The sequence below is a fragment of the Nycticebus coucang genome, chromosome 2 (genome assembly GCF_027406575.1).
Source record: "Nycticebus coucang isolate mNycCou1 chromosome 2, mNycCou1.pri, whole genome shotgun sequence".
NCBI lineage: Eukaryota > Metazoa > Chordata > Mammalia > Primates > Lorisidae > Nycticebus > Nycticebus coucang.
The window spans coordinates 16713096-16725271 of record NC_069781.1 but is presented as its reverse complement, the minus strand read 5'-3'; the positions used below and the strand labels follow the sequence as shown (position 1 = coordinate 16725271).

Below are 12176 nucleotides of genomic sequence, written 5' to 3'. Positions count from 1 at the left end.
TTGATCCTTGGCTCAGCTGGCTCTTTGGCGACCTGGATTTCTATTGGTTGGCATTCTTCCCATCCAGGGAAGCAGGAATGCTTCCTAATGGGAAAGAAAATACATATACTCTACATATAGAAGTATTGCCTAAATTTTTTTACAAGTATAGGTTGAAAAATCGGTTATGTAGTTAAAGAAAATGAATACGAGACAATATTTAAGGGAGGTGGGTGGAGAAAGCACGACCAAGGTAAAAGTTGGAAAGATCAAATGAAGCTGGGATTGAGAGTAGCAAATCAAATGTAGCCGATAAGCTCCTGCTCTCATGTTTTATTGCTAGAACAAATAGAGACATAAAAATCAGTTTATATTGATCAAAATTAGATTTCACTTTATAGGTACATAATAGACAACCATAATAACTGTTGCTTAAATGAGATAAATATCTATTTCTCTCTCATGTAAAAGAAATCTAGCGGTGGGCAATCAAGGTCTAGAACAGTAGATCAATATATCATCAGAGGAAGGGATATTACCTTTTTATTCCACTATCCTAGCACCTAGGTTTCATTTTTTCTTCATTGTTTCTGAGTTAAGGGATATGAAAAGGGAGAAAAAAAGAGATACCTCCCCATTGGGTCACGTCTATCCTTCCTGGAAGTCCCATTTCTTTGGGAGACTCGGAACTCAGCTGCACCCAAGTACAAGGGTGGCAATGTGGCCAGCAAAAACTCAGGTTTTGATAATAAAAAGGAAAGAAAGAAGGAATGCTGGTTTAGTTAGCAGTGTCTGACATAGTATTTTCCTATTTTGCATTTGAAATTCAGGCATACTGAGGATCAAAAGCTTAGAAACATAAAGTTGAACACTAGCAAAACCATTACGGTTTTATTTGAGGAGGGCAATACTGAGTATTCTCTTTAGATAAAATGTAGAATTCATAAAGAAATATATAGAATTTTTTTAAGATCTTGATCTTATAAAAAGTCAACTTTCTGACAAAAGACGCTTTCTCTGGCCATCAGTGTTGGCAAGGGATAAGCCGGCCCCACCATGCAGACAGTAAATGGAAGGAAAAGTACCAGAGGTCAGTTGGTAGTGGTCTAGGTGCAAGGTCAGGTTTGGTGAAGCAGACCTTGCTATTACAAAATGATCCTCAGTTGTAGTGAAAAGGAAGTTTATATATTGACAATGACATTAGGGGACTATGTCTGTGTTTGGAAATTATTTTGTAGCTTTTCATTCTTTTTGCTTCTTGTCACTTCTTGTCCCCTTAAGCAGTATTATTAACCTTTCCCTGTGCCCTCTGAAGGTTCGCTAAAAACCAACTGACAAAAGACAGATGAAAAAAAGACATACAAATTTATTTATGTGCACTGAAGAGAATCACATAAGGACACTCCATCCTACAATAGGCTACAAATAGCTACATATCCTCTTTCTTAGGAGAAAGGGAGATGGGGAAGTGTGGATGATTTTAGAGGGGGTAGTAAATTATTTGTAGGGGAATTCAATGGGCTTGAAAAACATACAATGGCCTGGGACAAAGTCTGTTGGACCTGCAGAGGCAGATAATGGTTTTGACAAAAGTCTGTCCAGGTGTGTCGATAGACTCCAGTTTTTCCTCCTGTAATATGAATTCAGTTAATGAAAAATCAGGGAAGGGACCAGAGGTAATTGTTTTCTTCTTTAGCAGGTCTAGACTTTGGGCAGATTCATCCTGTGCTTTGGGAGAGACAGAAGATAGATAGGAAGAGAAGAAGAAAGGGTCAAAAGCCCTTGAGACTTCTTCAGTTCCCCGTGTTGAAGTCCCATATTTGAGGTACCATTTTCTGAGCCCCAATAGCAGTTGCTCTCCATTGCCCCCATCCCCAGCACCTAACACCACCAACCTGCTCCCTGTTTTTATGAATTTACCTAGGGAAAACTTGTCTCATCTCCCGTAATTCCTCTAAAATATGACCTCACTCTCACCTAACCTTCATTCAGCGTCATTCAGTGCTACATTAGAATTCAAAAGAGAGTCTTTCACATCTTGCCAGACTCTCACCCAACCCTCTTCCTCTTAGATGCTTTGTGCATTAAAGACAAGCAAATTGTGTGCAGTGACTTTATCATGAGATTTCGCAACCATTCATTCTAATAGCATGCATTTACCTACTTACACACTTCTCTGGACTTTTGATGTTAGAAAGCATCCCTTCTAATCAACTCTTGTGGCATTGTCATTTATGCCCAGGAAGCGGTCTTTAGATACCTGCAACTGCAGCACATCAGCAACACACAGACCTATAAGAGGTGACAACAGACATTGGCATATTCCAAAATCTAAAAACATTCCAAATAGGAAACACTTCTGTTCCCATGAAGCAAGGGAGTTACCAGAGAACTTTATCTTCTCTCAATTTATTGTATTTTTTTTTACAACCTCTGCACACATTATTGTTGTTAGTTTTGTAGTCCTAAACTTATTTAGGTTTTTATCCCAATCCCATTTTTCAACCCAGCATGAAGGTCATTAATTATTAAGGAACACATTTAATGGATGAAAATATTGAATTGTGAAAAATCACATAAATGCTCCTAAAAATAATTTACAAATGGTTCTGATATTCACTGTTATACATAATCCAGGAAAGAATTCAACAACAGATCCTGTTTTCATCCCCTTAAGTTTCCAGAAAATCAGGATGGTTTTAGGAACTTGGGGCCCTGAAATCACTGCTCTCAAAGTGCTGGATTACAAAAATATTAAATCAGCAAAATATGTTCAGAGACAGATATTTTTTATCCTATATTCCACTTGAGAGTATAAAATATGCTACTATCAAAGTCTTAGGTCAATTGTCAATAAAATGATGGCTATATTACAATGAACAAACTGTTCCTTATCTATATATATCAGACTAGCTACTTGCCTTTATCCGAAATGCCAACACTTTGTATTTCCCAGGTAGTTAGAACATCAGGTAGCATAAATTGCAGCTGGCTTCTGGAAGTTAAAATGTTGACATTCAAAATACAGTGGAAACCCAACTTGACAGAGGCAATCATTAACAGAAATTTTGCTTCATACTACTTAAGAAGAAAGAAAAAAAAAATCACAACACAAAATTATATCAGGTTTTAAATAAATTCTTATCAAGAAAAATATATTCAGTAACTCTCCTACATATTCCATGATTTTGAACATTGCACCTGTGTGATGAGAATTCAAGTTCAGAAAGATGCCTTTGAAACATTGCAAAATCAAAGAGTATGAAAGAGCCATTATAATACTATGTGATACCTGCAGCAGGGTTAATTGGGAGGGGTAATTAATACAGTCACTGTTAAGATGGGAGACAGTGGGGGAAAGCTTTACCAGCAGAAGTGCTAGCTAATGGGCAATGTTGGATGATACACAACAGTGTGGAGAAAGAATGAGAGGGAACAAGGGTAGTGACAAGGAGACATAAGAGGACGACTGCAGGCCTGTGGACTCATTCCTTGACTTCTCATAGGAAACGCACTTAGAGCACATGTAGGAAGAAGGAAGCTTGGGGACTTAGCATTGTTCATCTCCGTTTTCATGCCTGGTACAGAGGAGACATGTCATAAAACTGTGTTGAATAAGGAACTTTAACAAGAAAAAAGTCTTCTTGTTTATCAATGTTTGTTTGTTTTTTTGTTTTTGATTTTGTTTTTTGCAGTTTTGGCTGGGGCTGGGTTTAAACCTGCCACCTCCAGCATATGGGGCCAGCGCCCTACTCCTTTCAGCCACAGGCGCCGCCCCCCATGTTTGTTTTATAGCACAGATACTTTAGGATCAAAGAAGCTGCTTAATATGGTTTATAGCACATAGCTGTGTGCAGCAAATGCATAATGAAGTGAAATGAGATTTAACAGGAACACCAATAGTTAGTGGCCTGGAGCTAATAACCAGAGCAAAGTGCATTAAAAAAAAAAAAGACTAAGCAAAACAAAACAAAATTTGAGCAAGTGGTAGGATCATCTTAACTCTTAAATAAGCTATTGGGAAATGAGTAGTTCCCAGACTTTTAGCCATAATATTTGCATTATTCACATCTCTTTCAAACATGATAGAAGTATGATACCTTTTGGGAACATGATGAACTTCCCATAACCAGCTTTCTGGAAAATAGCTTCGAATTTCTGGCTTACTTACTGGTAACAGGGTCTTCTTATACTGGTGAGAAATATCTGCCATTATGGAAAAACAATATAAATTCTTATAGCTAAATTTTAAAATATTGCCATTAGTCTATAATTCAAGTATTTTCTGAAAGACCAATGAAAAATTTTGTTTAATGCTTTTAAAATAGAACTATAGAAGCTTGGTGCCTGTAGCACAGTGGTTATGGTGCCAGCCATATACACTGAAGTTGGCGGGTTCAAACCCAGCTCAGGCCAGCTAACCAACAATGACAAGTGCAACAAAAAATAGCCAGGCATTGTGGCGGGTGCTTGTAGTCCCGGCTGAGGCAAGAGAATCGGTTGCGCCCAAGCAATTTGAGGTTGGTATGAGTTGGGACTCCACAGCACTCTACCAGGGCGACATAGTGAGATTCTGTCTCAAAATAAATAAATAAATAAATAAATAAATGAATAAAATGAAATAGAACTATAGAGACCTTAGAATTATTTCTCCACTAATAGAATGCAAGTATCTTTTGTCTCCTAAATTATTAAATGTTTAATATTGCTGAGATTATATAAGATACTGATCAGTCTATAAAGTTATTTGTACTTCTATAATTTTAATAGCTTTTTGTTTTGGTTTTGTTTTTATCCCCAATTCAGAGTCTTACTCTGTTGCCCTTGGTAGAAGGCCATGGTGTCACAGCTCACAGCAACCTCAATCTCTTGGGCTTAAGCAATCCTCCTGCCTTAGCCTCCCTAGCCTACGGGTACCAGCCATGAAGCCCAGCTAGTTTTCTATTTTTAGTAGATACAGGGTCTTACTCTTGTTCAGGCTGGTCTCAAAGTCCTGAACTCAAGCAATCCACCCACCTGGGCTTCCCAGAGTGCTAAGAATATAGGCGTGAGCCACTGCGCCTGGCCAATAGTTGTGTTTATATTAGAAAATAGGGAGGTTTGTGTAATTCTTCTCCTTTAACTCTGTAATTTATTCATATTTACTTTAATAGAAATGAATATAAGTTTTACTTCCATCGAAGATGTACTAAAAGGGACTAGATTTACTCTTTTATCTTAAAAAATTAGATAACATAATCTAAAAATTAGATACACAATATTTAAGGATGTAATTTTAGATATTGGAACATAAACAGCACAGGACTGTGATCCATGAGAGAAGGGAAATAGATTAGGTGAACCTTAAAATTGCCCCAATTTACTGCCTACAGGCAACCTGCAGGCTAGGGCAGGGAGAGGAACCCACGTGGAGCCTGGTGGTATTGAAGGTTTGTGGCAACACAGATGGAGTTTTGGGAGGTTGAGCTGCCTAGAATGAGAAGTAGGATGCCAGGGAGGAGAGGGCTGCAGAGAGTGACTTCCATGTAGCTGAAGCCAAATAAGTTTGGGAAATAAAAAAATAAATGTACTGGATTGTTTATTACAATGTTTCATGTAATGAGCAAAAATTGGAAAACCATCTAAATTTGTACTCTGATTGTTTTGCTCAACGGTGTATTTTAAACATTGTTCTTCTCAATGAATATATTTCTACAAACATAAAATTGGCCACGTACCAAAACCATGTTGTTATATATATTATACATATTATACATGAGTATATAACATATATACTCATGTGTTGCTTAACCATGGGGATACATTCTGAGAAATGCATCATCATTAGGCGATTTCCCAGTGGTGTGAACATGGTACAGTGCACTCACACAAACCTAGACGGTATAGACTACTACATACCTAGACTACAGGGTACAGCATATTGCTTCTAGGGTACAAATCTGTGCTGCATGTTACTGTACTAAACTCTGTAGGAAACCGTAAAACAATACTTGTGTATTGAAACATAGAAAAGGTATGGCAATAATATGGTATTATATTCTCATGGAAGCACTGTCATATATGCAGTCTGTCATTGTCTGAAATGTCGTTATGTGTTGCATGTTGGTACACAAACAGGAGCTATCGTCCTGTTGTTTTGTTAAAGACTATATATAAGTGAAAGGAAAATCTAAAAATTTCTGAAAATATATTAGGTCACAAAATATGAAATGTCCGATTGTGAATCAAAAGTTTAGCTTATTATATCTCAAACAAGAAGCAGTACAATTAATCTAAGCATATGCCTAAACTATTGACACAGTTTTGCCATCTTAACAGTAACTTGTGTATGCCAGCAGTGAAGAAGCCTGGCAATGAATCAAAAAAGGCATTTTCGACAGCTTGTTGATAATTGAATGCTTTTCCTTGCAAAAAATAGTCCAAAGCTGGAAGAAGTGGTAGTCACTTGGAAGCTCTATCATCCACCATATTCACCGGACCTTGCACCAAGTCCAGCTTCTGTAGTATGCGCAGCATTGTTTGTGTGACACAGTCGAGTGTTGTCTTGCAAGAGGACTGGGCTGTCTCTCTTGACCAATTTCAGCAAGCATCCTCGTTCTTGCATCTAGTTAATTGCAATAGACATCCACTGTAATCAAATGACCAGGTTTCATAAAGTTGTAGGGGATAATACCAGTGCTGGACCACCAAACTGACATCATTATCTGTTTTTGTTTTTTTTTTTGTATTTGGTAGCAGTTGTATTTCCTTTTTTTATTTTTTATTTTTCTTGGAGTTTTAGGCTGGGGCTGGGTTTGAACCCGCCAGGTCTGGCATATGGGGCTGGTGCCCTACTCCTTTAAGCCACAGGCACCGCCCATTTTTTAAAAATTTTGGGTTAGGTACATATGGTTAGGTGACATTATTTGTGCTTGTAAGGTAGAGTCCCAAGTCTGAGTTGTAGTTGTGTCCTTTGCCCAGGAAGTGTGACACATACCCCTACGCTGTACCCGATAGGGGGGAACTTACTGAAACTCCTCCCTCCTTCCACCTTCTTGAATTTAATTATGCTTTTCTCTCCTGTGGGCCTATAATTGTTGGCCTGCTAGTTTCAGATTAAAACTGAGTACATAAGATGCTTGCTTTTCCATCCTTGAGATATTTTTACTTAGGAGAATGTTCTACAAATCCATCTAGGTAAATACAAAAGTCTCCATCTTTTTTATGGTTGACTAGTATTCCATGGTATACATATACCACACTTCCTTGATCCATTAAAGGGTCAATGGGCACTTGAGTTGTTTCCATCTTTGCAATTGTGAATTGAGCTGCTATAAATATTTGAGTGCAGATGTCCTTATGGTAAAATGACTTTTTCTCTTCTGGGTAGATAAAAATGAGATTGCAGGATCAAATGGGAGGTCTACTATTAGTTCTTTGAGGATTCTCCATTCTTTCAAAAGAGGCTGTATTAGTTTGTAATCCCACCAACAGTGCAATAAGTGTAGCCTCCTCTTTGCACTCCCATCAGCAGCTGCAGTTTTGGGACCTTGTTTTGTGGGCTATTCTCACTGGTGTTAGATGATATCTCAGAGTGATTTACGTTTCTCTGACGATTAGGGATGGTGAGCATTTTTTCAAGTGTCTGTTGGCCATTTGTCTGTCTCCTTGCAAAAGGTTCTGTTCCTCTCTCTTACCCATTGACTGACGGAGTTGTTTGCTCTTTTCTTGTTAATCTGCTTGAGTTTTTTGTATATTCTGGTCACTAGCCCTTTGTCTTACTCATAATATGCTTTTTAATTTGCTCAGGTCCCATTCATTTATTTTTTGACTTATCCATGGTTTCACAAAAATTGCCTTTAAAAAAACTTGGAAAGATAACCACAAGTCAAAAATGTATGTTTGAAAGAATGAGGATATACCTTCACAATAAAAATAGAACAAGTAGTGTCAAAGTGAATGTCAGCTATATCAATGTCAAATTTAGTACTTAAGGAAATTCAACACCTCATACTTAATAACCTAATCTTAATGAGAGTTATATAAATTCTGAATACATATTTTGTGGTTGAAACAAAAATAAGATTTCAACTTTTATATACGTACGCTTATCTTTATGCTACATTTAGAAATCTTTAGCTATATTTAGTCAGTGTGGTTTCATATTGAATTTTTAATGCTTGTAATATCACCAAACCACAGAATTTCATAAATCAAAGGCATATTGGTTGTAGCTTACACAGGATAATCATTCAAGTTTGCAGAATGATTTGGCTTTAATTCATATTCGGTCTTAACTCTGTACCATGTACTCTGGGCTATACTATAGCTCTTCTCATTCCCAAAATGAGAGATTTTCTTTTATGGGCATTTATAATTTATTTTTCTACTTTCAGTGATAAATAAAACATGAAAACTGGCTTTCTAAGCAGGATAAATTTACACACCATTCCCCATATCAAGCAGAATTGTGATTAAAAAACATACTTACGGTGAAATCCTATCAACTTATAAGTGCGGACCTGGTTTGCAATGGTGCAACATTCACTGAAAGCTGTGCGGCATCTTGGGCCGATGGTAACCCGCGCAACTCGCTGTTCACAAGTTTCATCAACATGCTGGGCTCCATCATAACAACATTTCTTTAGTATTTTATGTTTATATTTAGCAGCTGAAATGGTAATAACACAAGTGCCTTTGATTATCCATAGGGTTATAACATCTCAGGCTTAGAAGGAATCTCAAGGATACCTGGATTCTACTGCCATATGGCCCTGCTACCCACCGTAGCCACAGCTAGTTGACCTGCCAGGTTCCCCTTAGAACTACCCTAGGAATGGGGAAATGCGACTTTACCAGATGGTCTGTTTCAATTCATAATAGTTAAATAGCACCCTGTGAGTAAAATAAGTTAAATACACAAGAAGCCTTCACTATACGAATACTTCCTTCTTCAAGCTAAATATCCTATTTTTTCAGAAAGTTTTTTTATAGCATGGCTGTGGACCTTTGTCAATGACATCATCCTTCATTGTAAGTACTTGATGTCTCATTTTTTTCGTTTTATTACAACTCAGAATAAAGATTAGAATTAAAATAACTCATACACAAATGAAAGAAATTATTATATTAATATAAGGATGATTGTTAGTGGAACTCAGTTCACTGACTTTCAGTTCAATGTCCTTTTTACAGAAACAAGACCAAATATCATATTTTATTTAAATAATTATTTAAAAATAATTCCCATTAGATGTATTTTCTAAGGAACAATCCAAAGTGATATAAACTATGAAATGCATATATATGAAATGGAAGTAATAGACTTTTATAAGTCCATTGTACCCCAAAGTGAATCAAAGGGTAAATTTTCTCAGAATAAAATGGAAGAATATAATTTTAATTGCTAGAGGAAGTTTTTAGGGAGAAAATACTTATTACAAATAAAAGTTTTCATATGTATACATACACATATATATTATTTTTCTTCTTTTTTGGGAGGGGGGTAGAGATGGTCTCTCTATGTTGCCCAGGCTGCACTCCAATGCCTGGCCTCAAGCAATCCTCCCACCTCAGCCTACCATAGATTTTAGAGGTAGAAATAATAATAAAGACCTGTTTTCCTCGGAATAATGATATGGCAAATGAACTACTGGATTTATTTGAATTAATCTTTTTTTTTCACCCATTCTATTTGAATTAGAGGAAATGATAGAATATTGAATTTTCTCTAGCTTTTGAATGATGTCATCATAACCTTTTTATAATCACATGAATCTTAAAATACCTGCTTCCTCTATTTTCTGCTTCAGCATTCTTCTTGGCCTATGAATTTTTTTACAAGGTTCATCTGTTAAAAGAAAAAAGAGAGAGAGAGAAAAGGAGAAAAAAAGGGATAAAATCTCAAGAACACGTCCATAAAATTGTTTAAGTATTTAAAACATTCATAAGTCACTCATTCAACAAATATTGAGGGCCTGCTTCAGATTAGGAATTATGTACCTCAAATTTAAATTTGACTTGTTTTATCTTAGTGGAGCTCATGACCTAGTGTCATATAGTTTGAGTTGTTCTGTGTGAATTTGGTTTTGAACCCTGAAACGTTTTTGATCCACTGACTACAGAGAAATACTCAAGCATTTAGCGTAATTGTTTTGATGGGTATGCTATTTTCATTATTTGCTCTTTGTGCTACATGATTATAAATATGAATATGAATACTATACTATCAAGCATAATTATAAACAATCTTGAAACCATAAAAAGGTAATTTAGGTATGATTCCTGCCCTTAATGAGCTCACAGTACAATGGGTGAGACAGACGTACAACTAAGTATAAGACTGTGCAGTAACATACTGCTATCATATTACTTGTGAATAGATCTAGTCCCTCCAATATCCTCCCTATTAAAGGAGGAGGGAATGATTAATTCTATATGTGGAAGAGGTCTCATACAGGAGATGATTATCATGCTAGCTTCTCCAGCCTAATAAAGTTAAGAAAGCAGTGCCAATGGGTAAAGGCCCAATGGTGTAAAATAGCACAGTGCCACTCAAGAACTACACTGGTTCTGTATAGCTTAAACAAAAGGTAAGGCACAGCAGGGTAAGAAATAATTGGATATAGTGAAGGAGAAGGTTAGGGAAGGCTTTCAGGACAAGAACACTAAAGAATCTGTACTTTATATTGAAGACCAATGAAAAATTTATATGAGAGTTACATAGTCATGGCATTCTAAAATCAGCAAAGAGAATATTCTTGAAGAGGGACAAAAATCAGATCTAGGAGGCAAATGATCAATGTAAATTTCAGTTATAAAAATGTCAAGCATTTTACCATTTCCTTGGGAGTCATCTGCATTTGCGTTTGTGAGGAAGGTGAGTCCAACTAGATGGAACACATCTGCATTGTTGCGGCCACCACCTGCCCCACATCCCAGATCATTCTTCTCTAAAACTTGAAATACCTGTCCAGAAAAGCAAAATGTTGAGGCTTTTCAGATTTATTCATTCGTCCAAATAACCAAAAGTACTAGTTGTTACATGGTTACAACAAAACAGTGAAATATACAGGTGACTCGTTTAACAAACGACCAAAGACCAAATTTCTCCACTTTGTTTCTAACTTTGTCTTTTTGAATTTATTAATTTAAATACTCATCTATTCAAAATTAAATTTAGAGCTAAGTCTTTTTGTTGTTGTTTTGTCTTTTTTTTTTTTTTTTTTTGAGACAGACTCTCATTTTGTCACCCTGGGTAGAGTGCCATGGCATCATAGCTCACAGCAACCTTAAACTATTGGGCTTAAGTAATACTCTTGGCTCAGCCTCCTAAGTAACTGAGACTACAGGTGCCTGCCCTGACAATTTTTAGGAATGGGTCTTGCTCTTGCTCAGGCTGGTCTTGAACTCCTGAGCTCAAGCAATCCACCTGCCTTGGCCTCCCAGAGTGCTAAGATTATAGGTGTGAGCCACTGGGTCTGACCAAAATTAAGTTTAAGCAAATAGCTTTGATGAGGAGTCTTTTAGAAACTGAACTATGGTGTTTTGTACATAGAACACATGCTCTAATCAATGTAATATCATAAGTAAATGCATACATACATATAGACATGAAGGGGTGAATTAACAAATAATTTAATTTTTTTTGTTTTTTTTTAAGAGAAAGACTCTTGCTCTGGATCCTGGCTAGAGTGCAGTGGCATCATCAAAGCTCAGTGAAACCTCAAACTCCTGTGCTTAAGCAGTCCTCCCATTTGAGCCCCTGGAGTAGCTGGGACTGTAGGCATGTGCCACCATGCCTGTCTACCTTTTTTTCTATTTTGCTTTTTGTGTATGTGTGGAGGTGGGGTGGGGTGAAGGGGAGTCTCATTCTTGTTCAGGCTGCTTTTGAATCCCTCAGCTAAAATGATCTTCCTACTTCAGCCTCCCAGAGTGTTACAATTATAGGTGTGAGCCATTGCACCTGGCCAGAAATTAATTTTTAAGTTAAAAAAGAAAACAAAACAAAACATAATCTCCTGGGTTTGGGGACAGGAAGGCTCTAGGTTCTATACAGGCAAGAACTTGTTTGGGGGCTTGCTCCAGTTTTAATTTTGACCCTAAATATCCTTTTCTCTATGAATGTGTTTAACTTTACAGTTTCTCAGTTCTTTCTTCCCTGTGCAAAGAATTCAAACTTAGAAAATACTAATAGCTAAGCATTGTGGAGATAAATA

General features: G+C 36.8%; 1 protein-coding gene across 4 annotated transcripts in view; it reads right to left on the bottom strand.

The window, feature by feature from the left end:
* Positions 1-602: 602 nt before the first annotated feature.
* The window catches only part of LOC128566934 (complement C5-like), a 41426-nt gene continuing 29852 nt past the window's right edge, over positions 603-12176 (bottom strand). The window contains exons 15-21 of one of the 4 annotated variants that reach the window (XM_053564079.1): positions 10797-10926; positions 9746-9808; positions 8450-8629; positions 4080-4185; positions 2901-2974; positions 2148-2271; positions 603-1707 (exon numbers count right to left, since the gene is read on the bottom strand). In XM_053564079.1, the coding sequence (XP_053420054.1) occupies positions 2186-2271; positions 2901-2974; positions 4080-4185; positions 8450-8629; positions 9746-9808; positions 10797-10926 (639 nt within the window). In that variant the 3' untranslated portion in view covers positions 603-1707; positions 2148-2185. Of the gene's footprint in view, positions 1708-2139; positions 2272-2900; positions 2975-4079; positions 4186-8449; positions 8630-9745; positions 9809-10796; positions 10927-12176 lie in introns of those variants that run through there. The other 3 variants (XM_053564070.1, XM_053564063.1, XM_053564086.1) reach the window with 3 other exon arrangements.